The sequence below is a fragment of the Ambystoma mexicanum genome, chromosome 11 (genome assembly GCF_040938575.1).
Source record: "Ambystoma mexicanum isolate Mex_15411 chromosome 11, UKY_AmexF1_1, whole genome shotgun sequence".
In the NCBI taxonomy this organism is placed as follows: domain Eukaryota; kingdom Metazoa; phylum Chordata; class Amphibia; order Caudata; family Ambystomatidae; genus Ambystoma; species Ambystoma mexicanum.
The window spans coordinates 1,220,780,911-1,220,801,006 of record NC_090934.1 but is presented as its reverse complement, the minus strand read 5'-3'; the positions used below and the strand labels follow the sequence as shown (position 1 = coordinate 1,220,801,006).

At 43.4% G+C, this 20,096-nt stretch overlaps 1 protein-coding gene across 7 annotated transcripts in view; it reads right to left on the bottom strand.

Annotated features, from left to right (window-relative positions):
* Positions 1-20,096, bottom strand: part of UBL7 (ubiquitin like 7) — a 396,382-nt gene that overhangs the window by 233,552 nt on the left and 142,734 nt on the right. For all 7 annotated transcript variants that reach the window (XM_069624581.1, XM_069624586.1, XM_069624580.1 and 4 more), the window contains one exon: positions 2,462-2,511. In XM_069624581.1, coding sequence (XP_069480682.1) covers positions 2,462-2,511 — 50 coding nt within the window. The remainder of the gene's footprint in view (positions 1-2,461; positions 2,512-20,096) is intronic.

Here is a 20,096-nt window from a genome sequence, read left to right as displayed (position 1 = left end):
ATGCAGACAACATAATTGTTCTCATCATACAGTAAAGGGCCTACAACTGGCTTTAAACGTCTTGGGCAGCTTCAACGAAATGCCACCTTCCAATGTTCTCCAAAACTAAGATCATGATATTGGGAATAAGAACTCTAGACGAAAATACACATGGAGTTGCCAATAGACTATTTAAGAAGTGGTGACGGAATATAAATACTTGGGAGCGGTAATGTAAAAGCAATACACTGACAGAAAGCTACTGGAAAGTAGGTTACACAGTGGGTTTATCCTGGCTTGCAGGTTAAAACACCCTGCATAGACAATTTGGTGACTTTTCTTGTCACACCTGCACCAACACTTTATAAACAAAAAGGTGTGCAAAAGTGATATATGGTCTGGTGGCCACAACTGAACCTAAACCTAGCTGTGGTTGCGTTTTGGAACAAATTCACAAGGAAGCTTGCTTAATTAACAAACTGGTCTTGAAGGTCGCGTTTGAGAGTCTCCGATTAACGAGGATCAGCTTCTTCAAACAAGCAGCAGGCACAGAACCTCAGTAGTACACACTACAATATCATGCCATGTGTCTTATGTTTTATGAAAAAACATACACCAACTTCTTTCCCTCAGGCAGCCAGGAGAGGACCCGAAAGGTGGCACTTTTCGCCCACCCATTTAGAAGACTGAGTGAGTTGCTGTGCAGGTTACAGTTAACTAGACACATTTGAGTATTGTTAGAGCTCTGGCATCTTGAACATACCAGTCAGTGCCACCAGCAATATCCAAAGTCAAACAGATTCAGTGGGTACCAATTTCGGCTGTAATACCTTTGGGGCACCTCAGGGCCACTATGTGCTTTAACTGCATTTAGTCTCACAAATGAAACTATAACAAAGGGGGATAGGCTTCTGATTGGCTAAGAGGGATGCCAGTCCCAATGCTGCAGTACCAAACATTCGAAACACATACCCCATTAAAGATGGGGCTCAATCCCATATTTTGTTCGCATTCAGCAACATTCAGCTGTTTCCAACCAATGACTGCCAAACTAAGGACCCTGATATGGTTGGTCAGCAATGGCAATGCCAGTCTGCAGTTAGCCAGTGACAGTTCAGATAGCAATGAAGACGACGTGCAGGCACGATGGTTACTTAAAAAGCCACTGGAGACTGAGGGAGAACGGGAACAGCTTAAGCCAGTGTATGGTGAAGCTGTCCTGTAAGCTAATGGGCCACGGTTGGTACCAGGGAACGCATTCAGTGTTCAGCAGTTGCAGTTCAGGTACGATTCAGACTAGAGTTCCAATGACTATTTTAGGGTTCTTGAGCTGTTGCTGCACTTTGTGTAATTCAAGGTGTCAGGCTTCATCCATTACTGGTACACTGGGCGCCAGTTGCTCCTTCTCGATCAAATCCACGGGGGGACGAGCAGCAAGGCTTATTCTAGGATCATGGTATACTTGAGGCTTTTGGCCAATTTGTGCCCCTTAAGGTCAATGGATTGGGAGCATGTTACCTTTGTTCTCTGGTTGGTGAGAAATCTAGTTTTTTCAGACACTGGCAGAACTTCACCATCAGATTAATCTTCGCAAGATGTGATAAAAAAGGCACTTCGTCATGGAACCTCTTGGGTTGGCATCAGCTTCTCATTGGACTTGCTCCCAGGTTGAACGTCTGTTGTTCGACCAGTTAAGGATGCAGATTCACAGCTGACATAGGGAGTCTGTTAGCAGAGTTAAAACACTCTGCTTAAAAACATAAGGATGTGTTCCTTTGGAACTTTCTCTAGCCACCAAATCACTGGGAGGCTGCCAATTTTAAACATTTTCTGCATTTCCACACATGTGGATTCCACGAGAACACCACACAAACCTGTTAAGCCCCAACCAAGCCAACATCCCCACAAGGCAAGGAGAGGCCAGCACCACCCAGGGCAACTACAGCATACTAATACGTTAACATGTAACGCAGTTTAGCTGTGAAATTTAACAAGGGGATCCATTTGAGCACCCACAGAGTACAGCATTTGGTCCCCTTTTAGAATCTGCCCCTTACTAGTGGAGCCAAAACCGCTAACCCATGCAAGATTTCTTGCAAAGAAAACAAGCTGTGTTTGGGGCACCAAAGCCAGTAGAGGCTTAGCATGTCCTAGTGGGCACATCACAGTTGAGTGTCTGACGAGGCCGCACATTAGGACTTATTAGTGAATAAGCAAAACAGCATAGGGGCCTCTTGCCAGAGTTTTAGGACTTCAGACCGAACACCCAATTAAACTGATCTTATTCACAGTAGGTAAAAAGGGTCATAAAACAGATATGCATTCTGCTGCTCAGTCCCATACTGCTGACCTGGAAATAGAGTTACTTAAAAAAAGAAAATTGTACTTCTGTTGACAGAGCCCACATGAATTGCATGCAACACGTAGGATGCACAACACTTGGGAGGCAGACAACAACTCAAGAAGACCATCTGAACTCTACCTGGTGAAACTCGTCATCTTCATCAGACATCTCATCAAATAGGAACCCACCTAGCAGAAAGAAGGCATAAGAAAAAGTTATACATGGGCAAACCAGCCAGTTTAGACAGACACTGTAAACACTGCTGATAATGGTTGCTAATAGTCTTGAAGAAAGGGTGGATGACAGCTAATGAGCACCTGAGAAACATCAAACAGTATATTGTATTGTACATGAACATTAAAAAGTCACTTTGAAATCTTACGGAACAATCAACACACAGAAGGAGGTGAGAGGGAAAGGAAAGGCGGTTGCTTGGGTGTGCAATGTTTCAAGATTCTTTTATCTAATATGCCAGGTTAGATAGGAGTTTGTGGATGAAACCAATATCGAAAATAACTTGCATTTCATGTAGGAATTGGTTTCAGTTTTTGTAGCTCTGCGATTAGCTGAAAGGTTTCCTTAGAAAACCTAAAAGGCATTACAATTATTGACTTTACAGGCATGGCTGTCTAATTCGGCACTGCCTCGACTTAAACCTAGGATGTTAGAGTTACTTTCAGGTTATTCTAGGATAAAAGCAATATGTGCTTAATGCACGGGCATATCGGAACAGTTGAATGCATTTGGAATTCTGCTACTATTTGATAGCTTGATTGGGCAGTAGGGGAAAGTAATTATGCATCAATGGTCATAGCAAGGGAGGAAGGGTGGGCAGGACGAAAACTCGCAAGGGGCTGGGGTAGGGGAGGGGGGGAGGGAGAATTTTTGAGCCAATGGGAGGAGGGAGGCGGAGAGGCCAGGGGGCTGCTTGAAAGAAGGAGTTTGCAAAGCTACCTCTGAATACAAACGGTGTCTACAGAGGGTGTTGAGGTGAAACTCGGGGTCGGATCGGGGGGGGGGGGGGGGGAGAGGTGGGGGAGGAAACTATGCCAGCACATAATATAGAGGTAGCTAAAGAGATGGAGATTAAAGATGAGGGCAATTAAAGAAGAACTTTGGGCAGTTTACAAGATGTTGGAGGGAAAAACTGGAGAAAAAGAAGATCAGGTGGCAAACAGAAGAGGATGAGATAAGAGCAGCAGAGAAGAAAAGGGTAGGTTAGAGCTTGTATGAATAAAAGTGCTAGCATGGAAAAGCACATACTCAGAGGTTGGAATGGAGGAACCTGGGAAAAGTGGAGGATTGAGGCAAAGCATCAAGGAGCTGCATGTAACACTGGAGTACAGCACAGTGAAGGCAGAAAGAATAAGAAGATCCCTCAGGTATAGATTTGTGGGGCGAGGAAGGGGATTGAGATTGGGTTGAGAAGCTGTAGAATGCAGTCCCCAGAGAAGTGGTGGTGAGACCTCTAGAGGATATTTAAAGACATCACGGTACGGTCTTCCTACACTGGAGTTGGTCCAAGGCCAACCCCAATGTACTGATGACGACAGAACCAAATATCGGCCTCAGTGCAGATTTGAGACTCTTGATAGCTGTTTTGAAGTTAAATTAATTCAAGATGATACCAACCGTTTTAACGTACACACAATTATCCATTCAACATACTTGAAAGCAAAGAAGGGAGTGTGTTGAAGGCAAGCGTAAAGTGAATCAAGAGTCTCTGGACAGCTGCTAAGAAACCTAGGCACAACAGGCGAGTAGCACATACACGCAGGTGTGCTCAAGGAAATAAGAAGGTGGCGATTAGTGGACTGCAGATTCCTAATTAATAAGATATGTTTGTCGTGAAAATAGTTCAAGGTCCCAAAGTGTTTCTAAGCGAGGCAAGCAAAGTTTCAAGTTTTACCCTAGCATTGGTAGCCAGACAGAAATAAGTTATTTGGTTCCTTAGGAAAAGGGTATGAGGTCCCTTAGGCCAGGAATGAATCTTCTGGCTACATTTAGCACCATTTGAAGGTGGTTAAGCTGATAATCAGGAAGGTCAGAATAGAGGCTGTTGGCGTAGTCAAGCTTACAAAAACAGGAGACTGGAAGTACCGGGTCGATATTTGGGGGTTATAAAAAGAGACGACAACAATGATAGTCCATTGGCAGAGGCAGAAAAACATTTTATAAAATGGGATTAACCTTGGAGTTCATGCTTAACCATGGCCTTGCTGGAGGGAGAATGCGTGACAGTGAGCCTACACACAATCAGGACAAAGAAAGAGTTAAGGAACTGAAAAATAAGCAATTATGTTTAGAAGGGACAGAATAATCAAAATGTAGGTGGGGAGGGGAAATATAAGTGTTGGGGGCCCGAAAGAAAGTCTTCGGTTTTCAAACTGGTCATCTTTAGTCAACTCCTCCCTATCAACTCAAAGTATTCAACATTTCTGAGGATTCAGGAGGCCTAGTGACAAAGAAGACCTGGGCATCATTACACTACGACTACTATAAACGTCAGCATTTAGATGGGAGGACCTATAAATGCAATCCTAGACCAACTAAAAGGTTGCTCTTTGCATTGAGGAGATACCTTTTCCAAGACAAAGGAGAGCCAGGCCCAAACAAGTAACCAACAAAATTACCATTACTGCTTAGATCCCCCAAACAGAATTGCAGTCCCCCACCGGACAAGCCATGTAGGAGCATTAGGGGTATTATGAATGAAGTTAAACGGTTCAAAATTATGAGAAGCACAAAGTACAGATCACTTACCTATGTAAACTAGTAGTACTCTGGCAGCTGGTGTGTGAATCTTCATTTGCCATCTTGGATTTGCAAAGAATCTACAAACACTAACATTCTTTAAAAATTCAAAGACTCACAGCCTACTTAAACCATGTATTAAGAGAAGGTCAAGGGTCTGGGCACACCAAAGTGCAGCCTCACCACTGATGCATGCGCAATAAGGTACATGTTAGTGGGCCCAAGGCTGCCAATCTATGGGGCCGGCAGAAATATTCCCTTATGGGGGCCTGAGAGTGCCCACTGGAGAGAATAGAGGCTCGTGCAAGTTCCTGTTCCTGCCTGGGAGAAGCTTGGGGTGGGGTCAGTTCAAGAGCATGACTAGGTAGGGACAGTGCAAAATGAGTGGAACACATACCAGACCAGCAGATCACAGAGCGATCGCTCAACTGATGTGTGCGGCTGCCTTTTTCATGCTCAATTGCTGCGTTCCACAGCTTTATTCCCAATTTCATGTTTCAGAGGACAGTACCCAATGTCCTTCATTTGATTCCATATTCAATGATTCAGTGCCTCCATTTCAAACCTCGGAACTTTCCTTTCCATTAATCACTCAACTGCTGTATTGTGTTGCGCCTCAGGGCCCATGTACCATCTCTGCCACCCTTTTTCTGCCGCTTTGTGCCAATGTTATGTGCATCCTTGCCCTTATTCCGCCCCTCGCAAATCTTGCTCCGTCAGCCACAATGAGATTGCTTTAGTTGCAGCCCGCTCTACCCTTAAGTTGGAATGCAATACCGGTTTCATGCCTTGCAGCTCTATTCCATCACTGACTCGCCCTATTCTGTCCATTGCTGCTTGCCCTACACCCAGCCTTCCAGTGCCATTTTTCTAAGACTCCCTGCCCCAGTCGCGTGCTAAATGACCACTGTTCAAGACCAAGGGGTCCAAGTTCTGTCAAGCTGTGTCCTGTGCTTTAACCCAGCATCTCCATGCCCCTGAACAGTTTCTCAGATCCCCCCACTTCCTCCACCACCCCACCTCTACATTAATAGTCCAATATTTCCTCTCTACATCTTTTGGCTTAGAGCAATGATTTTCAAACTTGTCGACACCGTGCCCCCCTCACCCTGTAGAATAAAAATATTGTTTCCAGACCCCTCAGTACTGCTTCCATTTTCTATTAAAATTAGTCACTGTAACCCGCTTTAAAGAGCCTCGTCCCCCACCCCCCTGACATTGCAGTCATTGTGTTTTCCATAGCCCTAGAATTAGTGTAAATGCCAGTGGGAGGCAGACGCAACTGTGAGTGTGTGTGAGAGAGAGAGAGAGAAATTGAGCGAAAGAGAGGGAGAGAGAGAGAGAGAGAGAGAGAGAGAGAGAGAGAGAGAGAGAGAGAGAGAGAGAGAGAGGGAGAGAGAGGGAGAGAGAGGGAGAGAGAGGGAGAGAGAGGGAGAGAGAGGGAGAGAGAGGGAGAGACTGAAAGAAAGAGAGAAAGAGAAAGAAAGAGAGAAGAGATAGAAAGAGAAAGAGATGCTAAGAGAAAGAGAGGGTAAGAGAAAGAAAGAGCAAGAGAGAAAGAAAGAAAAAGAGAAATAAAGAACGAGAGAGAGAGAAAGAAAGAGAAAGAAAGAGAAAAATCAGGTGGCAGTTTGGTCACGGCTCCAGAACGGGGGCCAGGTGCACCCCCTAATACCACCCCCTGGCACCCTCCTAGAACAGAGCCCTTGCCAGGGGTGTGAAACCCCACTGTAAAGGGGGTGGGGGAAGGCAAGGGGAATTTCACTGACCAGGATTTGTTTGCTTGACCTGGATAGTAATGTATGCCCCACAGTCATGAAAGCACAAACGACCAGGGAGACGGAGGACCATTTATACCTCTCAAATGAGGTAGCACACTTGCTCAAGCAGGCTACCTAAAACTATCTAGCAAGAGCCTGTGTTGCTTTTGTTTTTAACTGAACTGTTCCTCTTACCTCCATTTCCCAACATCTCAGTTGCAAGGTAACTATTGCCTAAAACCACAAGTTGATTTCTGTAATTTAAAAGTATGTTTATTTTTTGTGGGAATTAATAACTGTATCAAACAATAAATGACAGGTGATGTTGCTTGCGCATGGTATCAAGTGATCTAATCGCTGGAAAAGAACAGAGGGTGACTCGATATTTTTTAAAGGCACTATCCAACACTTTCCCAAAATATTCTAACACTGGAGTTTTGTTTGTAGAATTGCGCCAGTCCCTAAATATGTTGGGAAGGGTGATTAGTACCTTAAAAAAATATATATATCAAGTCACCTTCGACGTTTGTACCAGCGACTAGATCACATATAACCCTTGCACACAAGGGAGAGTGTATAAGTGATAGATGCAAGGCTTTGATTTAAACATTACCACTGGCATTGCTCTGGGAAGCCTTCCATGCCACAAGCATTTCGTATGTCTTTGCTATTACAAAAGGGGGGCAAAGCCCTTAGCAAATGAGCCTGGTTTAACTTCAACTGCTAGGCCATGTACCCTCTGAACTGTAACACAAGCCATGGCATGCATATTTTGGCCTTGTGGTCTAGCAGTTTGGGCAGGGCATTTCCCATTAGTGGCAGGGCAAAGGCTGATTTGCAAAAAATGGCCTGGAAGGCTGACCAAAGCAATGCGGCCAGTTATGATTGGTTCAGATACTTACCATCCATACCTTTTTAGTTTGGGCTGTTAGGTGTAAACCAGAGTTCAAGCACTGGAACACAGAAAGGATGGAGATGGGATGTGAGATGGGACACACATCCTATGCGTGTGTATTGGTCATTTACAAGCTCATTGAATAACCATTGCCATGGTAATCCCTATGGCATTCCCACCGACTACCCGCCCGCCCTGATGGAATATACCCTGCTGTGACCTTTTGAGTAAGATCTATTACAAAGTAACACCTTTTCATTTAGAAGCAATATCCGTGTCATGCATCTATTCCTTGTACTAAAGTCCTGTCTAAAACCAGCAATCACAAAGCAATATGTTTTGTCTTGTATACAGGTATTAGACATTTGCCAGGCAACAACATCATATGCCCAGGCACCTGCACCAGTTTCTAGCTGTTCCCATCCCATGGTTAGGTGGTACCCTTATGGCAGTGCCTGGCAAATGCCTATCCCATAGCTACACAAAAGCCCAAGCTGTGGGCTTTGCCAATGTATGTTGGTTTCAGTAAGTGAAAGTGTATATGCCCAGATGTGGGTGCCTTGCTTGCTCCGCCTAGGGAATAAATCATCGCTGTGCTAATCCAACAAGGTCATGCATAAACATGTTAAGGCTAGCATGACAAGTATGGCCCAATTTCAGAACTTTTCCTCATGCATACTTAGAAGTGGGACTCCAACCATAATAGAACGTATCTTTGTGTGGAAGCTTAGCCTGCCCTGACAGAACTTTCCATGATTCAAACCGACAAGTACTGACTTGATAACCTCATACTGTTAGAGTATAACTATTAACAGTTTGCATGCAAGCGGAACACATGTTTATTGTCAGTCATGTTCAAAAGGTACTATGTGCTGGGAGCTAGATGTTTAGGCAGTGTTGTAAATGAAAATGATTTACTGTGGGAATCCGACCAGTGATAATAGGGGCAGGGAGCGAGATGGGAGCACTGTTCCCATCCCCAATTAACTTTTCAGAAGATTAGTCATGAATTTCTGGAAAATAAGAGAAGAGCGTTTCCTATAATGTTGCTGGTAAAGTTATAAAATGGGCATATCTTTTAAACCTAAAAGCAGCATTTAAATATTATCTGCAGAGTGCAATCAGAGGTGGATTTAACAGTCGGACAAGGGACAAAAGCCTGTGGTAGCCCCGCTGCTGTGCCTCTCCCCCCTCAAAGATAAATAACCAGAGCTGCGCATGCCTTCCCAGTGAGGTATTATTGTTTTAATGTATATTAGCATTAGATTATTTACAACAGGAACAGATTTGAGCCGGGAAAAGGTATCTCTGATGTTGTGGCACTTTCATGCAAGATTTTAAGAAGCTCTTTAAGTGCGATATTTGGGTGATTAGAAATTATGGGGTACAGAACAAGCTGTATGAAACAATGACCTTGACATGCATTTCAGTTCACTTTGTGTGTGTATTAGATTTTTGTAAGTTCTCATTAACTTGCATGTTGGAACGTGTACACTTCGGTTCAGGATGGGGAAAATAAAGCTACAATCATAAACGGTCATTTACAAGTTTAGTGGAGTGGAAAAAGTGACGCTAAATTTACCGACACTTTTCATGTGGTGCAGGATTTTGTATGATTTGGCAGGCGAATTTGTGGTGGGGGGTGGTCTGACTGAACACTGCTCTTACAGACCCACCTGCCAAAATTGATCGGTTTTCCACCAGCATGTATTTTTATGCTGGCGGAAAACCAATGGATTCCCATGAAAACCACTTGACCTGTACACCTGTAAAATCAGGCATTTTCCAAAGAAATCCATTGTAGATGGCTTGCACAATTGTTAATTGTGGGAGGGATTTACACTTTTCCAAACATGTAACTGAAAAATGAAGCGCAAAGGCGATTTTGGTTGTGTTTTACTATGTACTTTTCCAGTACTTGATGTAAACAATTAAAATTGCATGAAGGTGCCCTTTTGCAACCTTGTGCAGGAGTGAAGGAACATCAACATTCTTGTTCAGAAAGAGGAGCTGATCAACTTGCTCTTAGGTCAGAGTGCGCCTTTGTGCTGTGACAAAGTCTCCAGCTGTTGAGAAGACTTTCAGCTGAGACGCTAGTACCCGGGATACAAAAGGTATCCTTTTGCCAGCCTGGCCAGGAAAGGATAGACTCGCTCATGTGATTTTCACCAGCTTAGTGCATCTTCTGCGAGTACCTGTTGTGCGACCTAGTATCTTTTCACGTCCTCCTCAGCTATGGCAAATAAATATTTTTTGGGGGCTCCGACCTCACCATCAGTCTGACCAAGTAAGTCAGTTAGTCCACATGACTTCCTCATCTTGGCTCGAATCACTGGGGGTCCTGGATCCTCCTCACTGTAGCCAGGTTCCCCCTGATGCTCCTGGCTCAGAGATGGTCAGCTGCCTAATTCTTTACCAATATTACTAAAATATTAGTAAAGCTGTGACATGTGAGTTAGAATATATTCTGCTTCTATTATTTAAATGTTTGTTTACCTCAAGGGTTACAGCCTCAGCAACCACTCAGACAAAGGTTTCCTGTCTCTTCTCTGGGGATAGGAATGTCAGGGTTTTAAACCTTATGTCAGGCATGATGCTTTGTAGAAGGTGTTTTTCTGTGCTGCACCTGCACTGGCTTATCTCTTTTTAAGCTCTTGATTGATGCTTTGTTTGATGTTTCTGATCAGGACTGTATCACCAATGTTGTCCTGTGGGCCATGCAATAACTGTGCGGGCAGCGGTGTTACGAGTGAGATAGTAGGATTCTTTTCCTCAGACATCCCAGTGCTCGCCACTTGCATGGACTTCAATGCCCGTACAATTTCTTCAACGTTCCCAATATCAGTGTCATTCAATGTGAAGACATATGTGCTACTCTCTCACTTTGGGAGACAACGGCGCTGCTCAAATAGCAGGTTGTTCAAGGAACCACCGTAGCATTTCATAAACACTGTTCCATCTCGTGCTGACATCAGTCTTAAGTTTATGGGTTCGGGAGCTGCAACATTTTCTGTTATTTCTCCAAAGCGTGGTTTGTCACTGTGCGTCTCTTGAAAAAGCCAGTTATTCGCCATACTCTCCCCATGAGCCTGGCCACTGCTGGCAGATTTAACACCTGCAGTAACGCCAGATTCAGCGTGTGAGCAAGACACTTAATGTGGAGTTGTCCCGCTAACTGAACGGCAACCGCCATATTAGAAGCGTTGTCGGTGACAACCACCAGGTTTTTTGTCAGCAATCCCCCATTCCTGTGCTGCATTTTGCAGGTCAGCAATGTTTGCCCCAGTATGACTTTCGTGTACTGCTCTAGTTTGGAGGATGTGAGACAGCAGTTGCCAGTCTTCTGTGAGATGATGAGCTGCAGTAGTCACGTATGAATCCATTGCCCGCAACGTCCATGTATCACAAGTTAATGAAACCCTTTCTGCCGTTCTCAAACTTTCCTCAACTTTAGCGTCACTTCTCTGTCTTCCAGTGTCTTCAGCAACAAAAGCACTAATTTTCCACAAAGTTTTATGGACGCAGGTCTTTGCATATGAAGTAGGCGACAGCTTGAGTTGTTTTCTTTGCACGCTCTCAATTGCACGGTAGCATTGTCAAGCTAAGGGTGTCCAGTGTTGGTTGGTTTTTCAGTCTAGCTGATTTAGCGTTCGCTTTACCGTCCTCGACTAACTTTTCAAAAACATTTTATTATTGATATAGCTGATATAAATCAACTTTACAATATCTTATTTTTAGAAAACAAAAATGACAAATAAAATAAATTAAGATCATTTTTTTGGGGAAAACAAAATAACAGTTAAATCCATTTCAACATTAATAGATCAATTTTTTACATTAAACGAAATCGAGCCTTAACTAAAAAATGTACAAAGAAAAAAAATGTGTAAGAGCAAAACACAATAAAAACACAATAAAAACCAAGAGCAGTAACGGAAGAACCAAAGAAATTACACTAAGCATAGAACCAATTAAGAACACAACCATTAGCTGTGTTCATTCATTCTTAAAATTAATGTGGCATTATGTTTTTATACATGTATATAGTGCCATTGATTCCAAGATTATCTGCTTACATTGCTCTCATTAAGTTTAAGACCATACAAAAACGCAATTGCTCTTATTCCCGCTTGCGTGAAAAAAACAGCATGCATGATCTTCCATAGAGTTTCTGGAGAAAGAGACCTGTATAACTCCATGAGATATTTAAAATGTGTGAGATGCTGGTCAGCCAATGCAACACACTCTGTCAAAAGATGACTTAATGTTTCCTCTTGTTCCACTTTTTGACAAAAACAACAAAAATCATCTGACATTTTAATTAGTTTGCGACGAGCCAACACCTGTCTTGTTGGCCACAAGTTAAATCTCAAACGGATCAAATCATTTCTATGTGGTTTCGCTGGCGATTTCAGCGAATAAAGCTCGGGTTGTCCATATTTTTTAATTGTGAACAATTCGGTGTCGAAATCGCGATAGTGGCTACATTTTTCCCTCGTGTCAAGCCAATCTCGCTGAAATAGTTTGGTCTTTGCCCGTAGAGGGTGCTGCAAGAGAACTAGTAGAGAAACATCTGCAAGCGCAAGGGCATTAATGACTAACTTTCGCCACTTAGTTATGAATTTGTCCGTTGATGAGAGGACAAACTCAGATAATATGCCCAACATAATGCAGGTGGTTTTAAAGGCCAATAGACTCTTCCTAAACAGAGCTACCAACTGCCACATATAACGCTATCTCTGGATGGTGGCGTGTGAGATGAGCCTTCATGTTCGTGATATTCCCAGAGTATTTTAATTTCATATGACACTCCTTACAAATCCCATAGATCTTATCCATCTGTTGTCACCTCCTAGTTAAAAAAAAAAATCCAGTAATTCCATACGTTTGATTTAAATGCGGACGGTGCATTCCAGATTTCTCTCTGATGCCATCTTTATTTTACCTACTGACTCCTGCACGCTGACAATCACCCCTGCTGACCTCACCAGCAAACAAATACACCATCTAGTGGACTGAAAAAACAATTGATTGTATTATTCTAACACCAAAAAGTTAAATTCTCATGTGCAATTTATATAATAAAAGATACCTACTTTGCGTCAGTGTAGGGATACAGTATTGCCACGCAAATATAGCAATATGCTGCATCGATTTTTTTCCCCACCCCTAGTTATCGGTGGGTTGCTGCCGAACTCTTAACACCTATCCGCTCACTGAGATCCCGGTGCCACCGGGACATTACAAGTACCGGCAGCCTGAGATATCAGGCGACAGAAAGTTTAAGTACAGGAATGAGTGCACGTTGCCAACGGTGCCAGTGCTTTTCTGACAAGTCTGCCTACCGGGGCCGATGCGGCCGGCAGGTCAGACCTGCCAGGCGCAACGACCGCTGCAGGCAGACTTGTAGTGTGGCAGTCCGGAATGGGTGCCGGTACATTGCTAACAGCAGCCTGATTTCCAGATCACCACACTTGTAATGAAGCCAATTGCCAGGTTGATTCATTATGTCACTGTTAGGCAGAAACCTGTGCAGTTCCCTCTGGGACAACTGCAAAAGATTTAAGACTACAGGTGTTTGGCAGTAAACCCACTTGGTAGCAGTCTGTACCACACAGATTCACTTGGTAGCTGGGGCTGAGCAGTCAGACTTCCCTAAAGAAGAGTTAAGCAGTATACAGACTATTCACAATAGGTCAAAAGAACACAGAAAAACAAGTAAACACTGACCAGAGCTTGGTGTAAAGAGATAATTATTTCCACATCTAGAAAAACACACAGGCACTAATGTTAAGCAGTTCAAAAACACGGTCACTAAAAGATATACACTCCCTTAGAAGAATATTAGACAAGTCTTAAGTAAAGCCCCACTTATTTTCAGACAGCGGTGAGCGCTTAACGCAGATGGCACTCTAATAATTCGTTTTAAAAAGGGAGAGAAAAGCAGAGTATCATTTGAAACAGATCCCAACACTTTCACAAGAACACAGCAAGAGTAAAACCGTGAAATTAGGGTTCAAAAGGCCGGATCCACTTTAAGAGGATCAGAACGAAAGGTGTCCAAGGTCACACGGTTGAAGTGCACAACAGTCTTGAAAAGGTTCAGAAAGAATTGGACCAAAAGAAAGGGACCAGTTAGATGGTCAAGGCGGCCAGCCCAGTCCAGAAGGTTAAGGGATTATTATTACCTTGTAGCAATATTTAGAAAGGGAGGCCTGGCGGACACGGTACCTTAAAGTGGTGAGACTACTCCAGCGGGGGCAGCTGTTCCTGGCAGTGGATGCAAGTCGGTGCTTCGTCCGGGGGAAGAGAGGATCTTGTCGGGGAGGAAGACAGGAGTCCGTTGCACTGCCAGGGAAGAAACCAGCCGCGGAGTTCTCAGGTAAAAGGAGCGGTCCTTTTATTCGCGGTCCAGTGGTAAGTGGCTATCTGGTTGCCGGGGTGCTTGGCACGGGCAATTCGACCACATGACGTACTGGGATGCGAGGAAAAGAAGGTAAATTGGTTGTGCCCACCAGTCAGGGGAAGAAGTCTCTCCAGCCGGGAGATCTTCTCTGTCGTCGGGAAGTGGTGAGTCAGTTCCGCAGGGCTCCACCGGTGGTGTTGTCGTGGCAGGTCGGCTCAGCTTCTCCCTCGTCGGATTCTCAGGTCCTGTGGCGACTTCTGAAGTTCCAGTCCCCAAAGCCCTGCTTTTATGGATCACACCCCCATTCACTCAGCCTGTCAATCAAACATGCTAAGTGGTGAGCCGGCCGGCTCACCACTTGGGCCAATCACACAAGAGTGTGACTTGAGTTACCAAGGTAACTCAGTCCAGGGTGCCTAAACCCCCTCCCACACCCCCTGTGGTACCCAGACAGAGTAGCACCACTTTGAGGCTTCTGTGGAGAAGCCCGCCAAAAGTGGAACAAAGGGTTCGACTTGGGTTGGAGTCACAGAAGAGAACACAAACGCCATTTTAGAATGGAGTCCAGGCAAAAAATACCAACCGGCAAATTAATACTAAATAAATAAACCGGCGGTATGTTCGAGGCTATGAGAATTAAATAATTAAAGTTGGTAGCCTCGAACAATGGGAAAATCCCATAGGGATATATTTGTGGTCGAATATAAAAAGTAGTATCCACTGCCACCAGCCAAAACTCGATCAGGGGGGACTGAGACGTGCCCCCTCGACTAACAGACCCCGGGGCAATCGAATTGCCCCGACCAGTACATCCACAATATGATGGTTTGTACTGGTTTCTGTTCATTATTTGGGACCAGTAAAGCCAATGGTGACTTTACATGCCCTGGGAGACAGTAGTCAGTCCCAGGGTATGCAGTCTATGGTGGGGTGTCACTATGACACCACTGTGTCACTGCACAGAGGGTGCTGTGTAACACACAAAATAAAAACACATGAGACCCTATGGAGTAAAGGACCCAATAGCCCATACAACACATTAACAGTCAAAGGAACACCATAAATCAAGTCCAAGAGTGGGAGAAAAAGAGTAACTCTTGGCAGGAGAAAAACAAACAAACTCCAGAAATCCAGCAAACCTCACTAGGTTAGGAAATTCAGCCTAAAGAGAGAATTCTCCCTAACAGTCACTTGTGCATTTTTAAAGTGATATGTATAATAATAATAATTTAGCATTTATATAGTGCTACGAACCCTCAGGTATCTGAGCGCTGCTTATTATTACCCACGTTGTGGGTAATAATCGACCATGGAAGGATGAAAGGCTGAGTTTGGCCCTGCCGGGATTCGAACCTTCGTCAGCAGGCTCTGCACAGATGTCAAAGCGAGTCCTTTACTCGCTGTGCTATCGGACTGGCTAATGTATGTAATGTATACAATGGAGTATTTCATTTATGTATTCAAACCCAAACTTCAACACATATTTGTACCAACTTGAGCTGGGACGATGTGTGATCAAGCACCTAAATGAAAGGTTCTGGTTTTACACACTTAACCAAAGTGTATGATCATGGACAAATCGTTCACTGTCACTGTGCCTTGCCTGTCAACGTTTGGTACCCCTAGAAGTCATTCATATTGCAGTAAAATCTATTGCAAAAAAGCCTCCCTCGTGGTTTAATAGATAGGCAGTGCAGGTGTCAGGGGCTGCCAAGAAGACACATACATCTTTTTTTGGAACAGGTAAGGCTGCATTTATTGAGCAAAATTGCGACATTCAACAGAAAATCAAAGCAAACACGTCAAATAAGATGTCATCATGGACAATTGCAGATTATAAACAGTATGTACCAGAAAATTACATATAGGCCCCATCCTCCCTGCCACACCACAGCTGGAGCTATACTAGGAGGCCAGAAACTCCTCAACCTGCACCATCTGCCTCCCTGAACCCGCAACCCCTGCCTTGGCTCTCTCTCTCTCTCTCCTGCATGCTGGCACTCCCTCACATCCTCAACTCAATTAAAATATGTTGCAAAAATTCAAATACAAAATGACATTTAGCAGCACAAAATTGTAAGAAATAAAATGTCCTATTCCTTGCTTCACTATTCAGGAGGGGGCTCTGTGTTTTACAAAAAGATGGCGGGTCCTCCGTGGTCTGCTGGCAGTAGCCACATTGTTCAGGTAGGCATTGCTGATGAAAACCATCTGCTATTGACTAAGTACAGGGGGCTTTGTTGCTGTGCCATCACAGAGGAGGCATCATCCTCGATTCTGTGAGCCACACCACAAAAAGGCATGGTTGGGTAAGATGGGAGTACCGGTAGTTGGGAATGGTGGTCAGGGAGAGCTCATTAAAGATGACCGAGGGTGAAAAGCGAAGGAGGAGTGGATATAATACAAAGGGAAGAGCCGCCGATGGGAACGGAAGGGAAGATGGGTAAATTGATGTTGCCACACTAATTTGCTTGTTTCTTCTCTATTGTTTTTAGAACTCATTTATAGAATTATTATTATTATTATTATTTTTTAAGATAAATAACTTTTGTTCTCAGCAGTATACAGTTAATTGTTCATGCTTTGACAATAGCTTTCCTTATGGAGAAGGGGGACTGGAGGGAAGCCGACATGAGTAGCGAGTGGAAAGTCAAAGTAATGCGGGACTTTTATGGAAGGGAACAAAGGAGTGGATGGAAGAGGAGATCAGAACACTTTGGAAAGGGTACTGGACAGCATTTGATTTTGGAAGGGAAGCACGGATGGCGGGGGAGAGCAGATTTCCCAATTTAACAAATTGAGTGATCCTGGGGAAATCACGGTCACCAAAACTACTTCAGAGTGTGGAACATTTGTCGCACTAATGACAGCCATTAACTACTCCCACCCTAAACTCTACCCATACCCAGCCTACCCAGGGCCCTCTTTTATTCTTGCCCATGAATCCCTTTGCCTTAATGCTGCCACTGAGTGCAATCCTAACATGCATCCTGGTCAGACATTCAAGTATTCTTAAGGGTACGTGTCTCTCCTCTGGTCCTAACAACCCGAGTTTGAATCCAGGCTGATTAAAGCAATCCAATAGACGAAACCAATTGAAGGGGGCAAATGGATTATTCCGGATCCACGAAAGACATTTATGCTGGATCATGGATCTGGGAAATCTGGCTCAATGCGTTTAGGGTGCTCCTACACCCAATGGAACGTAGCCCCCCTGATCACAAACAGGGCCCAACCAGATGAAAATTGCTGGAACCGGGCCTGTGGCAATTAGATCTAGGGAAACGGATGTAGCATGACACTTTGTTGTATGTATTTGGCCTAGGGTAGTTTTGGAGGAAAGATCAGTGATAATGCAAATCAGGAGAGCCAATACAACATTCATTCATTATTCCCAATTTTTCCTGAAGAAGCCCACAGAAAGTGAAACATGAGTTGGTGATTAGGGCCATTAGAAGCATATTCTGAATGCATTATGTCCCCAAAAGATAATATATTACTATGTATATGAATGTTAACAATATTAATGTTCTACACATTCATCATCATCCGATTACATGGTCTTATTAATAAATTGAGATACCATACAAGTACTTTTAAAATGGTAGGTACATCATATATTAAATAAACATGTTTAAAGTAAGATTTCTTTCTGGAGGCAATGTAAATGCTACCATGACCACGTATTTAGAGTGAAAATATGGTATTCGAGACTGCCATAATGCTTTTCAGGGGGAAGGGGTGGGGGGGTGGGGCAACAGAGGCATATATTTGTCGAACAAAAATCATCACAGCAGTCTCAACAAAGCCATGATGCAACTGCTGAGTGAGCAAAACATCATGCTAATGTACACATTCCCTGGCTCAGGTTTATACTATACAAGTTGCTGCTGGTGAATTATGAAGTGATGGGACATGAACGTGATGCATGCAAGCCCAAACATACCTATGGCAGTTTCAGTGGCATTCTCCCCCAAGAATATCTTTTTTAAAAAAAAATGGGCCAAAATGCTGCATTTTACATCTTCATTTAAAAAGAAAAGTGAGATAGAAAGCAATATAATTTACAGGCAATTCGGTAGGGAGGCAAGTGAAACAGAATAAAGGTAAAATGCTAGAACAAAGGCAGTGTCCTGTGGACGTTACAATGGCAAGGCAGATAAGCAACGTTGCATAGCAATTTGCTATGCAATTCTAAAGGTTTGCTAATTAAATTGATACTTGTATAGCACAGATGGCTATTTGAATTACCTTGTTGAATGAAAGCACAGCTCACCGAGCATTCCTTTCTTGCCCTAGGGGCTCACTCCAACCTCTTATCTGTTTAATGGAAATGCAAAGAGGCTAATAGTGGCGATGATGTTGATTTCTGCTGCACTATTAAAATTGCCAGAGTCCTGTGTGGGAGTGCTAGGCAAGAAATAGCCTCTTTTTTCAAATAATTGCAAACCAGAAGTAATCTGGATTATACTTTTATGCCAACTATATCCTGTCTGGCAAAGACCAGTATGTGAGAATTTCTTTATTTTTAAAGACAGTCTTGCAATTCCCTTCCTAAAATGTAAGTTGTTAAATAATGCATAATTACAGTATTGCGACACTGCTTTGTCTACATGTTTCTCAGCAAAGTTTAAGTTATTGTATCTAAATCTCATAGTGTCAATTATATTTCATTTTGCTCGGAAAAGCGCAAGATATTGACAAGTGAACACTTTTGAAAATGTACATGATCACATGGCCAAGTGCCTTTGATGGCAAACCTAGTTCTGTGACCTGCTGATTGCATAATCTGTGCAACTGGTGCTCAACCCATGAGCTGATTGATCTCAAAACTCCTTAGCTTATCGTTTCACCCTTTTGCTTTATACCGGCTCTCCTGAAATAGCAATCGGTGCAAAACTACACATTTCACCTAATTTGCCCAGATATCTGCCTTCTACACCATCCACTCTGCTTAGTAGCTTACTTTATTTCCTCTTAGATAACGAATACACAAAGCTAACTAGAAGTGTATTGAAAATAGTGATCAATCGTTCCATCCAGTATGTACAGCTACAGATCTACTGCTCCAAGTGCTAATAGCGATAAACATTGCTTTCATGGATGCGTAGGGCTGGAATACTGCACTTGTGCTTACTCGACTCAGGTTGGAGGACAGTTAGCGGACCTGCCCTCCCCTGAAATTGGTAATTAATGCTATATTGATATTAATGACAGGCAAGGGCCATCTTGTCCACCTGAAGTTGACAATTACCGTCCCTGCCACAAAACCATACTACGTCTCACACTATGACTTCCCTTTAACATTGTGAAAATTTTGGTTTTATGACACTTCTGAACTGCTCATTACACAGGAAATGAAGGGTCAAGCGTACAATTTGAAGGGCACTGATCTATGCAACACCAACTGTACCCAGCCGTACAGAGCCTTGCACTGAAAAATGTTTTCAGAGCCTTTTTATATCATATCTATTTTTTTTCCTCCATTCATGCAGTTAGCCTTTACATATTGCAGACACTCATCACACTAATGAATTACTTCAGAGGTACATAGAAATGTTGTAGTCTTGCTAATGTTTTGTCTTATGTACAAATAACGTCTGGGGATATTTAAAATATTAGTACTAAATTACTAATCAAATAGGTTTGTTCTTTTTTTACTAATGAAGAACATTTTAATTAGCAAATTCTGCTAATCAATTTTTGAAAACGTATTCATGCCTTGCAATGACACAAAGGCACAGAACAAGAGCAGCAAAGCACAATACAAGATGCCATTTGGGAAGAGGAACTGGCCAGGCTCTGCAGTGAAACCATGCAATGGGGATTTGCTCGTGGTTTCCAGGGATGAAGGCAGCCACTGGGCATGGGGCAGGGGTATGGAGATCACAACAGCTTGGCCTGCCTTCATGATCTTATCAGGCACCACAGATGAAATGCCTACAGAAACTGCATTGC